The 23,660-nt window shown below is 42.9% G+C and overlaps 1 protein-coding gene across 1 annotated transcript in view; it reads left to right on the plus strand.

The window, feature by feature from the left end:
* LOC120051991 (deoxycytidylate deaminase-like) overlaps positions 1-10,914 on the plus strand; it is a 47,687-nt gene extending 36,773 nt beyond the window's left edge. Inside the window, exons 5-6 of the mRNA XM_038998870.1 lie at positions 2,930-3,026; positions 10,385-10,914. Of these exons, the coding sequence (XP_038854798.1) occupies positions 2,930-3,026; positions 10,385-10,463 (176 nt within the window). The 3' untranslated portion in view covers positions 10,464-10,914. The remainder of the gene's footprint in view (positions 1-2,929; positions 3,027-10,384) is intronic.
* The last annotated feature ends 12,746 nt before the right edge of the window (positions 10,915-23,660 follow it).

Consider the following 23,660-nt stretch of genomic DNA (forward strand, 5'->3'; position numbering starts at 1 on the left):
TATAGATCAGTGGAAAGAAGTCGTTGTGGGTGATTTTCAATAGTACATTTCTTCAATTCCGCACCTTCAATTCCGCACTACTACTGGCGTCTCAAGCTGTCAGACACAGAACCACATCTAGGAACTTCAGATTATTTTGCTTGTATTTGGACAGTACCTGGGGAATGAGAGACCGATTAGTAGAAGTATAGGCAGAATGTGGCCAGAGGCTGGCTCCTCTGGGGGGGGGGGGGGTGTGTGTATGTGGTTTTTGAGTCAAGACCACGACTGCTTGACCAGATTCCGACACTCAGAACCCCATCTCTATGGTCGTAAAGCAAACCTCCATTACCCCCCCCCCCCGTCTTGGCTCTGAAGGATGTTTTAGACGGACTAGTTTAATTTCATCCCATTTGCTTTTAAATTATGTGTATCGGCTACCATACACTAGACTGTCCTTGGCGACTTGTAAAGCTCCCCGTTTGATGCAGAAGGTTATCTGAAACTGTGTCTCAAGCAGTGTGGATGTTGTCTTTTCTCTCTTGGAAGCTGCGCTTTCAAACGGAAACACACCACTTCTCCGTGCTACAGCCTGTTAACTCAAGGCCGTTGATTGGGCTGATCTTGGATCCTCTACATGCTTTTCCTTCTTATTAGAGCTGTGAGGCAGTGAAGCCCCACTTCATAACCACTGCACCCCCAAACGACCATATCTCGGCCCACAGACCAGACACACAATCCCACTCTGACACGCAACGCCTTCCTTACACACATCAAAACGAAATGCCCAGTTGCCCAATTACATAGTAAGGACATTATTCACACACACGATTCTGTGCCAAAATAAACCATTGTCATTTCAAGCCGTCTCCCTGATTCCCCCTCTGTGCTACTTAGACTCATTTTGGTCTGACAGCATGAGCACCACCTACTGCTGGAGCCCCGCCTTCACCATCTCCACAACCAATCATTATTCCCCTTGGAGTTCAGCTAAGCGCTAATGCCAAATCCTGCAGAGCCCTCACTAGGCAATATTGACGGTGAATTTTTATTCATGGTTTGTTTATTGGCTATACATTTGGAACACTGGCATTATCCCCTTTCAGACTGCTACCATATGTAAACTCACACCTGGACATTACTTCAATAAGTAAGCAAGTTTGATTAAATGTGTTTATTTGCGGTTATTTATTTTTGCGGGGAACACTTTTTTTATTTTTTTGTTTGTGTACAAGTTCTTCCCAAGAAAGTCATAGGTTGTGTGTTAATGTATGTAGATTCACACTCATTGCATCTCTGTGCTTTTCAAAACCAATACACCTAGGAATAAGGATAATACCTTATATGCAAATCCAAATATCAGAGAGATTATTTTCAGCGGGTGATTTATGAATAAAGGAACTCGCCCCACGTACTGTCTCTGCACTCTGTGGCCTTCTACGGCTGCAAACAATCCGACCATAAAGGTCTTTGTTACTTCCACTTGGGAGAAGTGACGCTTTGTGCATTTCATCTATTTATCTGATCCATTGTTAGCCCAGGCACCGTCGCTGCACACATTCACATATGCTTTGTTGCTTTCGTACATATTTATTCGCTGCTAATGTTTCTTTTGAATAGTTGTCTGTATAGATGTTGTGAAGTAGGCTAAACTCTTGTAGTCGTTCAGACCAGTGTTGTTGTTTTTCAATCCTGATCCTGGGGACTCAAAGGGGTACATATTTCTGCACTACACACCTCATTCCACTAGTAAAAGGTTTGACGGTGTGTTGTGTTTGGGCAAAAACACACACATGCACCCTGGATTACCAGAATTAAGAACCACTGGATCAGGCCATAGCTTTACTGTGATTACAGTTGGATTTCAGTAGCTCCACATGCTGGCATTTCTCACCCTTTTATTAACATCAGTGATAGGAGTAGTAACTGTACAACAACTGGTGTGATACAAAGTGACGAGAATATGATGAGCGTAACAGTGCAGTCCATACCAGTTGAGTGGATATTATCACCACTGTTTGTCTACTAGAAGGGGTAAACCTCTATGCTAGAGGCTAGCCTGTCTTTCACTCCCCGTAGAGCTGGTGCTGCTAACAGTAACACCACCAGTCAGCCCTATAGTCAGTCGCTCTTTATCTACTGTGGTGAATAGAATTCACTCTGCGTGGTCTCCCCTCAGCGGATCACAGAATAAATACCAGCTCTTTCACAGTTTCCCGCAGATGAAACTGTCCGATAATACAGGGCAGGTGAGACTGGGAAGCCATGCTGGGTAAAGCTGAGCCGGATTGAGCCAGCGGCTCCTAAAGCTCTGATGATGCGGGGAAGATATCAGGCGGGCTCAGCACAGAGCCATGGGGGACAACCAATCCTATCTCTGCAGTTTAGGGGGGTTTCAGGGGGTGTTGGCAGATAAGGCGGGCACCCGCTGTATGTGACCTTTTGCCAGAGTGAAATTGTGTGTTTGTGTAGGGAGCTGCAGACCTCCCAAGCATGATGGTACGGTAGATATACTAATCGAGCCAGGCCCTGTTGTATAGTGCTTAGTGTCTCTCTCTCTCTCACACACACACACACACACACACACACACACACACACACACACACACACACACACACACACACACACACACAGAGACACACACCTCCATTAAGTTGGAAGGGGGTGCTTTTAAAGATGACAGCTGGAGTTGGTAGGTTTCCTGCTTCGTCGTTAGTTCTCGGTATAGGACTCAGCCTGCTGTTGAGGGTTTATCGACCGCCCCCATACAGTACACGTGTGTGTGTGTGTGTGTGTGTGTACACACACTCAAAATTGCACCCCCTCATCACTCAGCAGGGTTTACTGAGGCCTCCCTCCCTTAGTCACCACTCACCATCATCCCGAGCCTGTCCGATAGATAATTGACTCTCTCCCTCCCTCTTTCCCTTCGCTGTCTCTTACCTACAGGTATAAAGGACGTGATTTATTTGTCAGACAAGTACCACGACATCCCTGAAATGACTGCCTCCAGACGGCTGCTTAACTTGGCAGGGATCCAATACAAGTGAGTCTCCTGAGCCGCCATGTGTGTGTTGCCCCTGGATGGAGGGACGAGGATGTTATGATGACTTAATTGACATCTGCCAGCCAGAGAGGGCTGACAGTTCTGTGTGAAAAGGTTTCCAAACAAACAGGGTTTGGAGCTTAGATGGCACTCTCCTGGGAGTTACATGTGTCTTTGAACCTGTATGTCAGAGGGTTGGGGCATGGTGTGTGAGGGGGTGGGGTTAGTGCCTGGATATGGTTGTTTCAGGGGTGTAAACCTACCCACTAACTACCTGTCCTGGGACTACTGGGGGGTCAGCAGTGGTGGAGAGAGAGATTAAGGGGTGGAGCGAGAGATGGCTGTTAGGGGATGGGGTGAGAGGGGGCGGTGTGATGGAAGGAGCAGGTAGATATTTTGGTAATGTCGTCTTGTCTCTGTCTACATATTCTATACTGAACAAAAATATAAACACAACATGTACTGTTGGTTTCATGAGCTGAAATAAAAGATCCCAGAAATGTTCCATACTAACGAAAGCTTATTTCTCTCATTCTGTGCACAAATTTGTTTACATCACTGTTAGTGAGCATTAATCCTTTGCCAAAATAATCCATCCAACTGACAGGTGTTGCATATCAAGAAGCTTATTAACCAGCGTGATCATTACACAGGTGCACCTTGTGCTGGGGACAATAAAAGGTCACTCTAAAATGTGCAGTTTTGTCACACAATACAATGCCACAGATGTCAAGTTTTGAGGGAGCAGGCAATTGGCATGCTGACTGCAGGAATGTCCTCCAGAGCTGTTGCCAGATAATTTAATGTTCATTTCTCTACCATAAGCCGCCTCTGTTTTAGAGAATTTGGCAGTAAGTCCAACCGGCCTCACAACAGGCCTTTTTATGGGGAAGTGGTTTGCTGGTGACAACGTTGTGAAGTGCCCCGTGGTGGTGGGGTTATGGTGTGGGCAGGCATAAACTAGATACAACGAACACAATTGCATTTTATTGATGGCAATTTGAATGCACAGTGATACCGTGACGAGATCCTGAGGTTTGTCGTGCCATTCACCAACCGCCATCACCTCCATGTTTCAGCATGATAATGCACGGCCCCATGTTGCAAGAATCTGTACACAATTCCTGGAAGCTGAAAATGTCCCCGTTTTTCCATGGCCTGCATACTCAGACACATCACCCATTGAGCATGTTTGGGATGCTCTGGATTGATGTGTACGACAGCGTGTTCCATAACCCGCAAATATCCAGCAACTTCACACAGCCATTGAAAAGGAGTGGGACAACATTCCACAGGCCACAATCAACAGCTTGATCAAGTCTATGCGAAGATGTCACACTGCCTGAGGCAAATGGTCACACCAGGTACCAACTGGTTTTCTGAACCACGCCCCTACCTTTTTTTTTTAAAGGTATTTGTGGCCAACGGATACATATCTGTGTTCCCAGTCATGTGAAATCCATAGATGGGGCCTAATAAATGTTTTTTAATTGACTAATTTCCTTATATGAACTGTAACTCAGTCAAATCTTTAAAATTGTTCCATGTTGCATTTATATTTTTGTTCAGTGTATACATTTTAGAAATTCATATACAAACATTGAAAGCATTTAATGAGACAAATTTACAATTCTCGTTTGGCTTCAGTCATGGCTGCAGCATTTCTTAATGACCAAGCCAAAAAACTAGGCCAAATCATGAAGTTCAGCCCCCCTTTTTTAAGAATTATATCTTCATATTTTTACAATGCGATGCGGCACATTGCCAACGCACATTGCCAAAGAGCCTTCTATAGGCTTTCTTATTACCAAATGAAAGCCTATAGCCGGCAAAACAATACCTTTACATTCAATATTGTTTAGATATTCAAATAGTTTAATTGAAACTTAAACAATTCCCAGAATCAAATAGGCTATAGGCTGCAAAAATATCCTTCATTTATTGAGTAGGCTATTGGCTACTTTTACCAGATGCGCAGGTTTAAACTTTATGGTCGAAAATTAACGAAAGCCTAAATTAATGTAATAATCAACTGAATTATCGGAATCAAATACCTGTTGCACTTTTGCAGGCTGTGTATCCATCTACTGGGTTGTTGTCCTCCTTGTCCACAATGACTCAAATCCTTCCAAACTGACGATTTCAGTCGAGCAGCACCAGTTTCCATTATGGTGTATTTCACCATCGTAACCTTTGTTTTTATTTCTCCTGTTATGTTACCCATTTTCACGTGAGCTAGGAGTCAGGGAAAATAAACTTTGCAACGTATTGTCACGTGGCAGAAGGAAACACAAGCTCTGCACGTCGACAAATTAGGAATGTTTTTTTGCGGAACCGTAGGTATCCGACCCGTTGCAGGACTTCAACACACTGTATAGACCCCGAACAACACATACATACTCTCTAGATACACATATACACACTGGGAAAAAATAGAAATTCACCCACAAACGTCCATATCTGCAGGTACATGAACAAACAGAACTTTCTATCATTGATTCCCATTGAAATGTCCACACATGTCCGCACAGTAGACATAGAAATCTCCCACTGAGCCACATTAAACACACAGGGTTGCAGCTCAGGTATTTAAATACAGTCTTAATACGTCATCCTCGACAGATCAACTAAGACTTTTACTGTTGGAGACAGGAAGCCAGAGGAGACAAAAGAAATAGGTTTGTGTTCCAAATGGCACCCTAATATAGTGCACTACTTTATGGCACTACCCATAGGGCTCTGGTCAAAAGTAGTGCACTCTACAAGGAATAGGGTGCCATTTGGGATGTACATACACTGATTAAATTATACAAAAATATATATAGCAATATTTGAAGATTTGTTCATATGGGCTACCTGTCTATGGAGGTGTAGAGGTTAACTCCACTAGCTGGTTTTATTGAGGATGTCCTCTACATGCGCACACACACACCTATTCAGGTTGTCCTCTAGCTCAGATTATTTTAATCAGCTGTATAGTGCTAGGGCAAAAACCATAATGTGCACCCAGGGGGGGTCCCCGGGACCGAGTTTGGGAAACTAGGCCAAATCCCTGAGCTAGTTGATCATGTACTTCCTCCTACACGTTTGCAATGACTATTTTATTCCTCTCCTTTCCGACCTCCCTTTTTCTTTCCGTCTCTATCCATCTTCTCTATCCGTTGGCGTTTGGACAGAAAACGTGTATTAAATTGGACTATTAACTGGATCTCATACTCAATAGAAGTTTCAAGGGACATTTTTGACCTTGAGGAAAATCAATAAATGAACGAATGTCTTAATCAGTGTTGACGCAGTATAACCAGTTGAATTGCCCTTAGTATTTGCAGACAGGAATTATTGCCTTCGTTGAAGGCCGAAACGTTTATCTTTTAACTCTGCTTAAATAAAACACATTTTTAATGGTGAGCAAGTGTTACGCCTTTTCCTTTCCAATTATGATTACTTTTTTTGGTAGAACCTCGACTCACGTTGGTTAAGCGCCGTCTCATTGCCATAGATAGGAATTAGAGAAATAAAATACAATTTGTGTTTGTAAAATTTACTGTAATTTGTCAAATGTTGTGGACTAAAATGTAACCTTTGAGAATTCGAATGGATAACCTGCCTTTTTTACCATCTCCTACTGGCTAACGTGCAATCCCTGGAGAATAAAGTGGATGAGCTCCGTTCGAGACTATCCTACCAATGGGACATTAACTGTAACATCTTATGTTTCACCGAGTCATGGCTGAACAAGGATATGAATAATATACAGTTGGCTGGGTTTTCTGTGCATCGGCAAGACAATAGCAACCTCCAGTAAGACGAGGGGTGGTACTTTTTCAAATTTGTCAACAACAGCTGATGCGCGATCTCTAATATTAAGTAGGTTTCAAGTTTTTGTTCGCCTGAGGTAGAGTACCTCATGATAAGCTGTAGACAACACTATTTACCAAGAGTGTTTATCACAAACCACGCAGGGATTAAGACCGCACTCGACGAGCTGTATAAGGCCATAAGCAAACAAGAATGCTCACCCAGAAACGGTGCTCCGAGTGGCCGGGGACTTTAATGCAAGAAATCTTAAATCCGCTTGACCTCATTTCTACCAGCATGTTAAATGTGCAACCAGAGGACAAAAACTCTAGAACACCTTTACTCCACACATAGAGACAAATACAAAGCTCTCCCTGAATTTGGCAAATCTGACCAAGCAAGAACTCAGGCAGAATGTACCAGTGACTAGCTCATTACGGAAGTGGTCTGATGATGCAGATACTAAGCTACAAGACTGTTTTCCCGCAATGCCCTCCGACAAACCATCACAGGCATAAGCATCAATATAGGACTAAGATTGAATCCTACAACCCCGGCTCTGACGCTCGTCGGATGTGGTGGAGCTTGCAAACTATTACGGAATACAAAGGGAATCCCAACCGCGAGCTGCCCAGTGACGCGAGCCTACCAGACAATTGAAATGCCTTCTATGCTTGCTTCGAGGCAAGCAACACTGAACCATGCATTAGAGCACCAGCTGTTCCGGACGACCGTGTGATCACGCTCTCCGTAGCCGATGTAAGACCTTTTAAACAGGTTAAACATTCACAAGCCCTGCGGCCTACAAGGACTCGTACTCAGAGCATGCAATGACCAACTGGCAAGTGTCTTCACTGACATTTTCAACCTCTCCCTGACCAAGTTTGTAATACCTACACGTTTCAAGCAGACCACCATAGTCCCTGTGCCCAAGAACGCCAAGGTGGCCTGCCTAAATGACTACAGCCCCGTAGCACTCACATCTGTAGCCATGAAGTGCTTTGAAAGGTTGGTCATGGCTCACATTAACACCATCCCAGAAACCCTAGACCCACTACAATTTGCATACCACCCCAATAGATCCACAGATGACGCAATATCCATTGCACTCCAAACTGCCCTTTCCCACCTAGACAAAAGGAACACCTATGTGAGCATGCTGTTCGTTGTCTACAGCTCAGCATTTAACACCAAAGTGCCCTCAAAGCTCATCACTAAACACCTCCCTCTGCAACTGGATCCTGGACTTCCTGACGGGCCACTTCCAGGTGGTAAGGGTAGGCAACAACACATCTGCCACGCTGATCCTCAACACGGGGGCCCCTCAGGGGTGCATGCTTAGTGCCCTCTTGTACTCCCTGTTCACCCACGACTGCGTGGCCACGCACGACTCCAACACTATCATTGTTTGCCAACAACAACGGTGGTCGGCCTGATCACCGACAACAATGAGACAGCCTACAGGGAGGAGGTCAGAGACTGCCAGGACAACAACTTCTCCCTCAACGTGAGCAAGACGAGCTGATTGTGGACTACAGGAAAAGTGGGGCCGGGCACACCCCCATTCTCATTGACGGGGCTGTAGTGGAGCAGGTTGAGCGCTTCAAGTTCGTTGGCGTCCACATCACTAACAAATTATCATGGTCCAAACACACTAAGATAGTCGTGAAGAGGGGAAGACTAAGCCTATTCCCTCTCAGGAGACTGAAAAGATTTGGCATGGGTCCTCAAAGTTATACAGCTGCACCATCATATCCTGACTGGTTGCATCACTGCTTGGTATGGCAACTGCTCGGCATCTGACCGCAAGGCGCTACAGAAGTTATTGCATACAGCCCAGTACATCACTGGGGCCAAGCTTCCTGCCATCCAGGACCTCTATACCAGGCGGTGTCAGAAGAAGGCCTTAAATTGTCAAATGCTCCCGCCACCCTAGTCAGACTGTTCTCTCTGCTACCACACGGCAAGTAGTACAGCTTCTACCCCCAAGCCATTAGACTAATAAACAGGTAATTAAATGTCTACCCGGACTATTTGCACTGACCCCGTTTTTTTATGCTGCTGCTACTCGCTGTTTATTATCTATGCATAGTCACTTTACCCCTACTTACATGTACAGTATTAGTCCAAAGTTGATGCACCTACTCATTCAAGGGCTTTTCTTTATTTGTACTATTTTCTACATTGTAGAATAGTGAAGATATCAAAACTATGAAATAACGTAAACAAAACAAATTGTTAAGCGAATTAAAATATATCTTAGATTCTTCAAAGTAGCCACCCTTTGCCTTTGACAGCTGAGTGGGCAAAGCTGTTGTCAAGGCAAAGGGTGGCTACTTTGAAGTATCTAAAATATATTTTGATTTAACACTTTTGGTTACTACATGATTCCATATGTTTCATAGTTTTGATGTCTTCACTATTATTCTACAATGTAGAAAATAGTAAAAATAAAGAAAAACCCGTGTTTGGTGCGTCCAAACTTTAGACTGGTGCTGTACATATTACCTCGACTAACCTGTACCCCTGCACATTGGCACCTGTATATAGCCTCGTTATTTCTTTTTTTAGAAGGCATTTCTTTCTTTAAAAAAAAAATCTGCGTTGTTGGTTAAGGGCTTGTAAGTAAGCATTTCACGGTAAGGTCTGCACCTGTTGTATTCGGCGCATGTGACAAATGTGACATTTGAGTGAGAACATCTTTGGCCTTGGGATTTAAAAGCAGGTTTGCAAGCAGCATTCATTCCGTGTGTGTGCGCGACCTGAACAGGCTAAAGGTGTGTCTGTCTTCAGAAAGAAAGGTGTACTGGAACGCTATTAGTGGTGGCATTTTAAAAGGCAGCAAGGCTTTTAGTGTGTTGTGCAGTGGTGGACTGTGACGCTGCAGTGCCTCTTCTCTTCTGCTTGGGCACGCACGCCACGGCAAGGTGTTAAGAAACTGCTTTATAGAAAGACTAGTGGCTTCCCATTTCACTGCAGTAATGGTAGCTGTTGTGCTACAAAACTTTGTTTACGTCCCGAATGGTACCCTAGGCACTGGTCAAAAGTAATGCACTACATAGGGAATAGGGTGCCATTTGGGATGTAGCCTGTGATACTCAATTGCGCTTTATCCACAGAGGCATAAGAGTGATTAGGACAGGAGGAGTCTGCTCTCTGCTGGTGTTGGGGACCTCGGCAGGGGGTTAAGGCGAGGGGCGATAGGGGGGCAGAATGCGCCCCTGGTCCTGGTCATTACCTCCTAGAGTGGGCGGCCGCTCCACCCTACACCCCCTCTCCTTCTCCCCGGGGGGCTTGTGGGCAATTGGACCCCCCCAGAGCTCCTTCCTGGGCGCAGGAGGATATTAAGTTGAAGGGTGGGGAGAAAAATAATCTGAAAGCTATGAGTTTCTTCTTAACTGTCTCCCCTTCATCTTTGTCCCTGCTGCCTCTCCCCCTATTGTCTCTCTGACTCAAAACCAGTCCCTGTGCTGAAAAAGTTCCAGGAAAAGTTCATAGCTTCACAAAAAGAGTGACTTGCTTTTTCTCATTTTCTCATCACGCTGTTTGTCTGTTCCCAGGCAGTTCAAGCCCAAGCGAAACAAGTTCGTCATCGATTTTAATTCTATTAACTCTGGGATGTTCAACGGAACAGGCTGAATACACTCACCTTGAGAAAGAGGAGAGGGAAAGAAAGAGTGGGTGCTTTGATGTCTACTCCTCCCCTCAACCTACCACGAATAGAGGACCTCAAGTATATGTCTACTGTAAATGTTGAAAATCATATAGAAACATTCATTGGAAATGTTTTGCTTTTGTTTTTTACAGTGCGAAAAGTGATTTTTATTGAGTTGTGAAATTGTGTGGAAATTTACATTGGGTCACATGGAGTTACTTTTACTGGGGTCTCTAAAAAAAAAAGAAAATCACAATCAGGATACTCTTCCAATCGTTACGGTTTTAGACCAACTACTGATTTTGTAATTCTAAATGTTAAATGTATTAGTACCATATTAGGTCACAAATGTTGGGGTACTGAAACACTAAACCATATATTGTGTGCTGCACATGCAATGTCAACCAAATAAAACTAAGAGCAATGTTAAAATCATTCAAGTGTACAGTCTGTTTATGCAAAAATATAGGAACTGCTATAGCTTTGTCTCACTCTTTAGTTTATTACATTGAATAGAAGAGCAATCAGCTGGTAGAAGTACTCTACTTTCACAAAATCTCCAATTCCTCAAAAGACAGACAAATGATATCCAAGCATAGATCTGCTGGACATTAAGTGCTGCATGTGTGTAATACTGTGAATGTGCAGGTCAATTCAATACCCCACACTAAACTATGCTGTTCAATTTGACTGGACCCCATGTTCTCCTGAGTGGCGCAGCGGTCTAAGGTACTGCATCTCATTGCAGTCCCTGGTTCGAATCCAGGCTGCATCACTTCCGGCAGTGATTGGGAATCCCATAGGACTGTGCACAATTGGCCCAGCGTTGGCCGGGGTAGGCCGTCAAAGTAAGTAAGAATTTGTTCTTAACTGACTTGCCTAGTTAAACAAAATTTTAAAAAATGAATCCTGCTTGCAAATCGAGCTGGTGGTTGGACCTGGACAGAAAAAAAGTGAGAGAAATGGAATAGAAGGATAACTCCATATTAGATGCCTTCTAGGTGTGCTACTCAAACAGCCTCTATGTAGGTAGACCTGTATACAGAATTTGAACTCGTTCCCACACACACTCACACCTGACAAAAAGGCAGAGTGTGTGTGTGAAGTGGTAATAAAAGAACATGGCATTTCCATCTTTCCCCGGCCTTGAAACAAGTGTGTGATGAAGAGGAAGGTAGAATGAGAAGGTAAATTGATTAGCCTGCGTCTGATCTAGTGGGTGTTGATATGGTGAGTCTCAGGAGACGGTTCGGAGAGGTCTGTGGGACACCACACGCAAACACTTTTTTTCATTCTCTTCTCCCCCAACCTCTTTTTCCTCCCTAACCTTCATGCTCTTTAATAGGTGTCATCCTCTGAGGTGCTCTATCCTCCACAGATTAACAAGGGGAAAGACTTCTGACGGAGGTACACCGAGAGAGACTGCTGTGAGTTCAAGAGCAAGGCAGTGCATGCACATCTTACCCTGGTTCCCGCTCTGCATCTCTACCTCCAGCTTGTCAGGGCCTCTGTTGGCCAATAAACCCTGAACGCAGCCACTAAAAGTTTTGTTGGATGCCTCCACTTACAATCGCCTGTCTCAAGTCTACATCTCAGCTTCCCTGAATCTTCTGTCTCAAGTCTACATCTCATCTTCCCTGAATCGCCCTGCTAGTATTACCTGAACTGCTTTCGTCCTGTCCTGCATGCTCACATCTGGTTTTGACATGAGTGTCTTAGGTTTGCCAACCAGCGCGGACGGCATGAGTGATTGCTGCAGTCATCGTATAAAAATGACACACCGGCCAGCCAGGGCTGGGAGAGAGAGAGGGGAGGAGAGAAAGAGAGCTGAAGAGCATGTTGCGTAGTGGACCCACATTTATAGCTAGCTCCATGTGGAGGTACAGGTGGACAAGCCAACAAGCAATCACTCTGGTTTTATTTGTCATTTCCTGTCTTTCTCACTTTGTCTGATAAAATATATTTAGGGGAATGCATTTTAGGATACAAAAATATGAATTTGTAACACATACACTACTGTTCAAAAGTTTGGGGTCACTAAGAAATGTCCTTGTTTAAAGAAAAGCACATTTTCTGTCCATTAAAATAACATGAAATTGATCAGAAATACAGTGTAGACATTGTTAATGACTATTGTAGCTGGAAACGTCTGAAAAAAAAAAAATAGGAATATCTACATAGGCGTACAGAGGCCCGTTATCAGCAACCATCACTCCAATGTTCCAATAGCAAGTTGTGTTAGCTAATCCAAGTTTGAGAAACAGACGCCTCACAATTCCTCAACTGGCAGCTTCATTAAATAGTACCCGCAAAACACCAGTCTCAACGTCAACAGCGAAGAGGCGACTCCGGGAAGCTGGCCTTCTAGGCAGAGTTCCTCTGTCCAGTGACTGTGTTCTTTTGCCCATCTTAATCTCAGTCTGAGATATGGCTTTTTCTTTGCAACTCTGCCTAGAAGGCCAGCATCCCGGAGTCACCTCTTCACTGTTGACGTTGAGACTGGTGTTTTGCGGGTACTATTTAATGAAGCTGCCAGTTGAGGAATTGTGAGGCGTCTGTTTCTCAAACTAGACACTAATGTACTTGTCCTCTTGCTCAGTTGTGCACCGGGGCCTCCCACTCCTCTTTCTATTCTGGTTATAGCCAGTTTGCGCTGTTCTGTGAAGGGAGTAGTACACAGCGTTGTACGAGATCTTCAGTTTCTTGTCAATTTCTGGCATGGAATAGCCTTCATTTCTCAGAACAAGAATGACGAGTTTCAGAAGAAACTTATTTTGTTTCTGGCCATTTTGAGCCTGTAATCGAACCTACACATGCTGATGCTCCAGATATTCAACTAGTCTAAAGGCCAGTTTTATTGCTTCTTTAATGAGCACAACATTTTTCAGCTGTGCTAACATAATTGCAAAATGGTTTTCTAATGATCAATTAGCCTTTTAAAATGATAAACTTGGATTAGCTAACACAACGTGCCATTGGAACACAGGAGTGATGGTTGCTGATAGTGGGCCTCTGTTCGCCTACATAGATATTACATTTTAAAACATCTGCCGTTTGCAGCTACAATAGTCATTTACAACATTAACAATGTCTATACTGTGTTTCTGATCAATTTGATGTTATTTTAATGGACTTTTTTGCTTTTCTTCAAAAACAAGGACATTTCTAAGTGACCCCAAACTTTTGAATGGTAGTGTACATTTGTATTTCACGTTTACAAATGGATATACACTGAGTGTACAAATATTAGGAATACCTGCTTTTTCCATGACAGACTAACCAGGTGAAAGCTATGATCCCTTACTGATGTCACTTGTTAAATCCACTTCAATCAGTGTAGAGGAAGGGGAGGAGACAGGTTAAAGAAACATTTCTAAGCCTTGAGACATGGATTGTATATGTGTGTCATTGAGGGTGAATGGGCAAGACAAAAGATTTAAGTGCCTTTGAACGGGGTATGGTAGTAGGTGCCATGCACACCGGTTTGAGTGTCATGAACTGAAACTGCAACCATTCATCTAGTGTTCCATGTAACTCTGTGGATCCACAATCCCATCTCCATCTAAATGTTGTTTATCTAGCTGGGTTTCAGTGGAGCCCAACGTGTACAGTCCTGGTTTTATCCATTCTACCAGGCGTGACGTGGAGGATGTAAGGTTACAGAACGTTCAGATGCGATCGTCTGTCACTCCTGTCAGCTCTATTCAGTCTATTTCTATCTGCCACGTTAAGAACGTTTCACATCACTCACTACACCCATGATGCCACCTCCATTCAACTACAGTATTGTCCCTTCACAAGACCAATTTAGCTTGGTTGCCCAGTTCTCGGAGTGTCACTGAGGTCCACAGGGAAGTAGTGTAGGCAAGACTACTGAATTATGCCCCATGAGACATTCCTGATATATCGTATGATCCGATACGATGAGAGCTATGACTGGTCAACGGTCATATATTGAGTTGTGGTAAAGAATAGTGACCCCCCCCCCCACACACACACAAAAAAATACTTGTTTTAAAACTACTATAACATGGCCATTGATGGTTCACTGACGACGGTTTGTTGTTCATGTAAAAGCCAAGCCTATAACAGAAAGGCATTACAGAGCCATTATTTTCCTATCCGTGTGCATGCCAGTCTGGGGCGATGGAATCCGATGTGAAAGGACAGATATGACACCATGCAGGGGCTTGTCAACAACATGTGAAATTGTCACCGTGGCAATAGGGACAGAAACAGGAAATTCAGTGTAGAATGAGCCTCCTGCTTGACATAGATGCTCTGGTATAAATGAGCTATACACATATGCTAAGAGACTGGTAGATAGGTAACAGAAGCCGTTGATGGAAAAACATGCAAGCACGCACGCGCACACACAATCAACAAAAGCTACCTCGACAGGCCTTTGATTACATTCGCTGACTACAGATCACCACCGAAGCCTCTGATTGGAAAGAACATCATCCACAAATGTCTACAAGACGTGATACATCACGACAAATCACAGCTGGGCCCGTTAAGGGATGTGAAGTGGATTTCTGGCAAATAGTATATTACTGATCCCGATGCCTCACATCCCATCTGCTTTTCCCGAGTGGGAAACAAGATAAATAGTTCACAGCTGGACATACTATCTTTGATTACGAACAACGAAAATAAGGGATAGGGTGGAGAACGACAGAAGACAAATACGTTCATTTTTTTTCACCGGAGGCATCTTGTTTAATATTCACTCCACTGTATGTCAACACACGAGAGCGCAAACGCTGATAGTTTTGTGAGACGATTTGCGCGCACCTTGAAATTGATTTACAGTGTATACTACAGCAGATGGAGTGTACTGAACATGGCTAGAAACAAAAGACATCTTCAGCTGTGTGCTGAATGTGTCAAATATGTTTAAGTAGTTTTACGTTTCATTTCAAAGAGGATAGTTTTGACAGCTTAATGAAAACTAACTATATTTAAAGATATCACATTCATTCTGTTTACCCGAGTTTAATATAGAACAAAGAGATGAGTTTCAATTTATGTTTAGGCATTGACTTTTTCCCATGGTCTTATCTTTATTCAATTTCAAACAGGTAAAACCTCATCTAATCTCAAACTGCAATGTAAACCTTTTTCATCCGCCAAACATTCACACTCTCCTTATCTATTTACCCATCTATTTATCGATTTACCCATCTATTATCTAGAAATTCAGAAATGGCAAGGCAAAGCACTGATGGTGTTAAAAAAATCTACCTTACACTCTTAGAAAAAAAGGGTTCCAAAAGGGTTCTTTGGTTGTCCGTATAGGATAACCCTTTTTGGTTCCAGGTAGAACTCTTTTGTGTTCCATTTATAACCCTCTGGGGAAAGGGTTCTATATGGAACCCAAAAGGGTCCTACCTGGAACCAAAAGGGGTTCTTCAAAGGTTTATCACATGGGGACAGCCGAAGAACCCTTTTAGGTTCTAGACAGCACCTTTTTTTTCAAAGAGTGTAGGAAAAGATGATCCAGGCAATCTGTAGCAGACACATACGCACAAACGCAAAGACCCATCCACAGCCCTCCCTACATTCCGACAAGGACGGACGGGCAATTTGTGACACACTCCATAGCTGTCTCCTCTGCTGAAAGACAGGACAGTGTGGCCAAATAATAATCATTACACACTTGTCTCTTCCCATTAAGTCAGTGTGTTAGACTAATAACCGCTGCGGAAATAACTCTACTGCTTCGCAGGTTGACATTTTTTGGGATGAATCGTGTTCTGGAGGCAGCTCTGCCCCGAAGGAAAACGCATGTGATTGGCTGAAGTCAACCTGCTACTGCTTCTCTCCGACAAGGAGGGTCACGCCGGTCGCCTAGCTAGCTGACAAATATCCTGGGTGACTGTGGAAATGGTATGTGATTGCACGCCAATTAGACAGAGAGACAGGAAGTTCCTTCACGGTTCTGTAGATGTCAATCAGGCAACTCGGGGAGAAACACAGAGTGCTGAAGCACGCTGGAAGACATCTTAGTTTGTGTTCATGGTCAGAGAACAGAGGTATGCATTGTTGGTGTCGGTGGGACATCACAGTCGCTGTTGTAGAGAATATCCCCCTTCCTGCGTTACAAACCTATTCCCACCGGTAGTAGACAGCCGACTTCATCTAATACTCAGGAAATGAATAGAGATTAATGAGAGACATGATGAGATCCGTCCTTCTGTGGGGTCCTAATGATATCTCACAGGATAAATCTATCAAAGTAACAATTTGCTCTCTCTACCTGAGCAGATGTAATTGACTATTCACAGAGCTGTCCTGTCACAGTGCCTGTGTAAAAATAGGGTCTCAACACTCCCAACTGGGAATACTATAACATTCCCGTGATGATTCCCGGGATAACATCTTATCTCAAGAAAACAATGTTGTGGAGAGGTTCAATGACCTCTCTCTCACACACACACACACACACACACACACACACACACACACACACACACACACACACACACACACACACACACACACACACACACACACACACACACACACAGGAAGAAAGAGTTGCTTTTCTTTAATAGTCAGTGTTCAACTTAACGAATGTTCATTTCCTTCTCCTCGCTGCACCAACATGTAATTCATTATTGGTAATCTAGTCGAGGGGAAGAGTTGTTTCAGCTAAGTATAGGAAAGACAATTAGATAGAGTGACAGAGAGAGAGAGAGAGAAATAAAGCGAGAGGAATGAAAGGATGGAAGAGAGAGAAAAGAAAAGAGAGAAAGGCTATCTATGTATCCCTTCTATATTACAGGTTGTAGGAATCAAGATGTGTCACAGTCGGCCAGCAGAGCCCCCAGGTCTGGGCTTTTGGATTTCCTGCTCCGCCTGCTCTGGGTTGTCCTGGGAGCTTCTCTAATTGCTGTGGGAGCTGGTCAGAAGCAGGGAAGTGTGTGTGTGTGTGTGTGTGTGTGTGTGTGTGTGTGTGTGTGTGTGTGTGTGTGTGCATTTCACTAATGAAAGACTGAGCTGGCCATGGGCTAAATAATAAGTAACTCCTAAATACACTCTCATATACACACACACACACACACACGCAAAGGCCTACACACACACTCTTTCTCTTTCTGACAGCTCTCTCTGTGTGCGTGTGTGTGTACTGTACACAGATTTATCATGTCCTCCCTTAACCTCCCCTGCACTACAGAAGCTCCAACTCCTTCAAAAGTAGTGCACTATATAGGGAATAGGGTACCATTTGGGACGAATACAGGGTACAGTTAATAGTTACACCATGCAACAGTAAAGGGGAAAATAAAGCCCAATTTCTTCACATTATGTTTGGTCCATCTCCCAAATAAGTAATGGCCTATGCATGCACAGTGGGCTCCAGCACAATGTCAAGCTAAATAGCTTTCCTATTATCGTTGGGAAGGAGCAATGCTCCCTGACTTATTTTCCAGTGTTTTTCAATGGGGATGGAATCTTGAGTGTTCCCGATGCCATTCACACCGAGAATGCACGCACGCACATGTACACACACACGCAGGTCATTTACAGCGGCAGAGATAGAACAAGCGCCAGAATCTCCCACTTATTGCATCGTGCTAGTCGCCAATTATTGTTACTTCGTTAACTTCCTCCTCGCCCGGCTGTCATCTTGTTGTTAGGCAGGGTGGGCGTTTGTTGCTGTTCGGCAAGGGGAGAGCTATAGATCTGAAGTGGAATGGCTCGTGTCCAAGTCTTTGTTATTTCACAAATTTCTGTTTTCATTTAGAAGATGAAAAAGCGAGTCAACTGCATTTTAATCAGGCTTTTTCTCAACACCCCTCAGGGGGAAGCAGCACATACATTGCCACTGTGGCTACACTGTCTGGAGGTGTTGGGTGAATTCCTGTTAAAATACATTTTGTTCCCCCATGTAGAATCCTGACATGTGCCGGACTAAAGGCATACCAATAGAGAGTACTGAGGGGAGGGCGGCTCATAATAATGCCCTGAATGGAGTGAATGGAATGGTATCAAACACGTGGTTTTCATTTGTTTGATACCCTTCCATTACACGCCATTCCAGCCATTATTATGAGCCGTCCTCCCCTCAGCAGCCTCCACTGAGGCCTACTGTATAATACTTATAAAAAGCAGTCATTCTCGCTGACTTCTTTTCCAATGTTATTCAATGGGGATGGAACCTTGAGTGTTCTCTCGATACAGTTTATGCACAGCGAAGTTCATTGCGACGAGAGAAGCTTTTCACGATGCCGTTCACAGCGAGAATGAACACACACGCACCACACACAAGTGCCACAATCTCCCACTTATTGCATTGCGATAGTCGTCAATTATTGGCCCGAGCCGCCCTTCGTTAACTTCCTCCTCGCCCGCCTGGCTGTCATCTTGTTGTTAGGAAGGGTGGGCGTTTGTTGTTATATTTTGTTCCTTCCTGGTCAATTCCTACAGAGGAGCTGTTAAAAGAGGAGAGCTAGCCTGAGTTTTTGAGCTCTGAAGTGGAATGGCTTGTGTCCAAGCCTTTGTTATTTCACTAATTTCTGCTTTCTCAAAACACGCCTCAGGGGAGGAGACCTGGGGAAGCCACACACATTCCCACTGTGACTAAACTGCAGTACACCACACCGTCAGTTTATCTGGTGGTCAGTCTGGAGATATGTCCCCCCATGTAGAATCCTGACATATGCCTGACTGAAGGCCTACTATATAATACTTTTAAAAACCTGTCAGTCTCACTGTCTTTTCTGTCAGTCAGTCCACAGAGTCCACAGTGTATAAGACAGATGGGCGATGACACTAGACACCAAGGAGTTGGTGTCACCACGTCCTAACCCCGGAGTGACCTTCAGAGGGTTACAGTTAAGGGTCACCTTGAAATGTCCTTAAAGAGCTTGACAGCTTGATAGCTTGACAACTGACCAGCCAGAAAACTTCATGCAGATTGAATATTGCCATGGGCTTAAAAGCAAGTACATGAGTTGCTTTATTACTGCAGGATGGAGACACACGAGAAGGAAGCTGGTAAATTAGATTCTAAGTAAGATGGCACACACATACGCTCGCTCTTGGCCGACATCAGGAAATGAGAGGGTTTAAAAGCTTGACCCAAGAGGACTGCTGGTAATCTTTTGGCAGACTCAGGATGCTATCCTGCTAATGTGCGGTGTGTGTGTCCGTGTGTCCATGTGTTCGTGTGGGTCTCTCTCGCTTGGAACACTCAGGACGCTCTCCTGCTAATGTGCGTGCCGTGGCTCATTGGGACTGCTTATCTTTCTGCTGTGACATTTGGATTCAAGAATCATTCAGCAAGCAGCGCTTAACCTTCTCAAAGATACATTTAAGTCAATAGTACCACGCTTAAAAGTTGATCATTTTTATAGACAACTCCTTGATATATATTTCATTTTATGTAGTGTCTTTTGAAGATGTCATCAACTTTTGGGATGGGTTATTTGGAGACTGCCAATTCATGTAAGTTTAGGCTAATAGAAGGAAAAAAGCAAAGGTTTGTCAGCTGCTTCTCTCATTAGTGTGAATTAAGAAACTAAAATTGACTGGAAAATAAAAAGTCTTAATCTGTACTGTCAGGTCCAGATGGTGAAATTGCTTGAATTTATTAACTTCAAATCACTTTTGGATAAAGTGCTTCTTGTTGACCATATCATCATTAGGCTACTACACCTCTCCAAACCATTATCATTACTACAGTACGACACCTCTTGAAACCATACAGCCTTAACTAGGTCCATCTTCTGAGAAGTAAGAAAAACACGAGGTATATTGGTCTGGTAAACCAAGTAGTTCTGTATGGGCCAGTTTCCCTGACACAAAATAAGCCTAAATGTAGGACTATTTAAATTCAGATTTCCCATTGAGCATACTTTTTAGTCCAGGACTAGCCAAAATCTGTGTCTGGGAAACTGTCCCCTACCCACTGGTTGAATCAATGTTGTTTTAACATCATTTCGCAACGTATTGTGATGTGGAAAATAATTGGATTTGAAAGAATTCATCAACATAAAATGTTTTTTTGAGGGGGAAATTACAACCACAGGATCATGGTAACCAAATTTCAATAGAGATTAACCTCTAAAACAATGTCAGATTGTCCACGTTATACCCAAGATCAGAAGAAAAAAAACGATATGCTGGGCAGGGCCTCCTACTGGAGAATGTATCAATGTACAGCTACCCTTTGATCTCCCATCCAGGGTTTTCTAACCAATCCCAGCCCTGCTTAGCTATGATATTTGTCACTGACTAACCAATGTGCTATCGTCAGAATGATTGTTAAGAGATCTCCACTTAAACATGAAATATATTCACTGTTGCTATCGAAGTCATTCCAAAGGGAAGGTTAAACAGAGCAAATGAAATGTATCCATACTTTTTATCACTTATATATCATCAAAGATACTATTTAGGCCTATACAGTATAGCATCCACAGTTAATGGTTCAACTCAACAAGGAATTCAACTAAAAATGGACAATAGGCCTAGGGTTTCAAGCTCGGTTGGATTTCAAATGTAATGATATTTAGTGATGTTGAATTGTGTTTGGTTGTCAACACAACCAAATAGCAACATTTAAAGGAGATGAATCTTCTGCTTGGATAGTTCCATTTGAGCCACTGACTTAGTCTGGCTTTAATTCCAGTTTATCTACAAATTGATAATTGATAGGTTGGATTCACGTCTCCATCTTAACCAAAACTCTAAGTTAATTAATATAATTAAATCAAACTTTATTTAAAGTGCATTTAAAGTTTTATTTCATTTATTCCTATTCTTTAACTTAGATTTTTGGTTGAGATGGAGACGTGAAACCAACATCAGTTATCAGCTGTCCGGGTGGCTGGTCCCAGACGATCCTGCAGGTAAAGAAGTCGGATGTGGAGGTCTAGGGCTGGTGTGGATACATGTGGTCTGTGGTTGTGAGGCCAGTTGTACTGCCAAACTCTCTAAAAAGACGTTGGAGGTACCTTATGGTAGAGAAATTAACATTCAATTATCTGGCAACTGTTCTGGTGGACATTCCTGCAGTCAGCATGCCAATTACACGCTCCCTCAAAACTTGAGACATCTGTGGCATTGTGTTGTGTGACAAAACTGCACATTTTAGAGTGGGCTTTTATTGTCCCCAGCACAAGGTGCACCTGTGTAATGGTCATGCTGTTTAATCATCTTCTTGATATGCCACATCTGTCAGGTGTCTGGATTATCTAGGCAAAGGAGAAATGCTCACTAACAGGGATGTAAATACATTTGTGCACACAATTTGAGAGAAATACGCTTTTTGTGCGTATGGAACATTTCTGGGATATTTTATTTCAGCTCATGAATCATGGGACCAACATGTTGCGTATATATTTTGTTTAGTATACAATAAAATGTTTATTAACTGGTCGACAAGTTAACAAAATGAGAAGTTGGATTCTCTTCACCAACTCAACTACAAATAAAAGTTAAAGAATGTAATTAAGCCAATGTCTCAGCTCATGGAACTATCCAAGCAGTAGATCTCCTTTAAATGTTGATATTTGGTTGCATTGTCAACCAAACACAATTTAATATTACTTTTGTAATACAATAAATCACCTACAATTAATGCTATCTTACAAACTATTGTAACATCCAACCTTAACATCTGGAGGTTCCTATAACTATACATTTCTTCTTATATGTAATCATATAAAGCCTGCATGTTTAAGATAGCATGCGTAGGTCATTGCAGGTCTGTGGATATCTTCACAATTGCTGTAATAATCTGTGTCATGTATTTTTTATGTAATCTCAACTGCAATCCAGGTCATTTTTTGCTGCTATCACAGTGATAACATGTTAATCTGTTGTACAAATAAACAAAATATCTTGTATTCCCATTTTAACTTTGCTGTGGTTTTAAATGGTCGAAAGCGCAGTGATAGACATTTGGGTGACAACTAAACCAAAAATCAAGAAGAAAAAAAAGTCCACTGGAATTTGGTTGTGCTTTTAGATGGTTGAAAACATGGTGATAACACAATGGAAATTCAACTAACTTTTGGCTCTCTTTTTGAATGGATGAATATAGGTGGTAATGTCATTGATCAACGTCTCAACCAAATATTACCCAATTATCCACGTTGAAATGACGTGGTGTTCCCAGTGGGTAATCCTTTAATGGATTGGGATAGTTGGGCCTACATCTGCCGGTTTTGACTGACGTTGGTTTGAACACAATGTAGACGTAAGGCCATGTCCCTGTCACGAGAACTAAACGGGGACGACAAAACAAATATTAAAATAACATTCTTGACAGTCTCTCTAGCTTTCAGACTGTGTTGCTTGGCATCCTTTTATAGTGTCTGTGACTGACAGATTAGAAACCAGGGTCTGTATTCATAAAACGTCTCAGAAGAGTACCGATCTAGGATCAGGTCCTCTCCTGTCCATATAATCTTATTCATTATGATCTAAAAGGCAAAACACTGATCCTAGGTCAGCACTCCCACTGAGACGGTTTATGAATACGGGCCCAGATAGACACAGAGAAAAGAATGGAAGGGGAAAGTTAAGAATGTGTACCTTGGCATCCTCTTCCTCTTAGTGTAGTGACTTTGATTGACAGCTTAAAACCAGATAGTCATTGAGAAAAAAAATGGAAGAAAAAAATGAATAGCTGTCTCCTTTTTTCTCTCGGTGTGTAGATTTTAGACTCTATACAGTCAGTTAGGTCACCGAATGTTTAATTATTATTATAGAAACTGTCACCCAATAACCCAGTGAAATATAAATTAAACAGGGGTTTAAATGTCCCCATAATGCAGTTGTGTGTCCCGAGGGGAGTTATAATCTGCACTCAATCTCTTTTCTTTGTTCTTTTTCTCTCTCTAGCTATTTGTTCTGTTCCATTCTCTTTCTCTCTCCACCCCCCTCTCTCTTTCTCTTCACTTGAAGCCAAAACTCCTCTGCACCTCATTGAAAGCTGAAAGGCTAAACCCCGTTTGGGAGATATCAGACATTTTGGCACTGAACCTGCCCTGAGTGGCGATATTTTTCTAATCCGACATTAATACACAGCTTTGACAAAAAGCTCTGACAAAAACGCTCGGAGAAACAACTTCTTCTTCCAGCACACTGAGAACACACAGTACACACTGTACCAACACTAAACCTAAACGTTAGTCACTTGCCTTAGACCTTGAAAAATGGGC

Source organism: Salvelinus namaycush, chromosome 8 (assembly GCF_016432855.1).
Source record: "Salvelinus namaycush isolate Seneca chromosome 8, SaNama_1.0, whole genome shotgun sequence".
In the NCBI taxonomy this organism is placed as follows: Eukaryota; Metazoa; Chordata; class Actinopteri; order Salmoniformes; family Salmonidae; genus Salvelinus; species Salvelinus namaycush.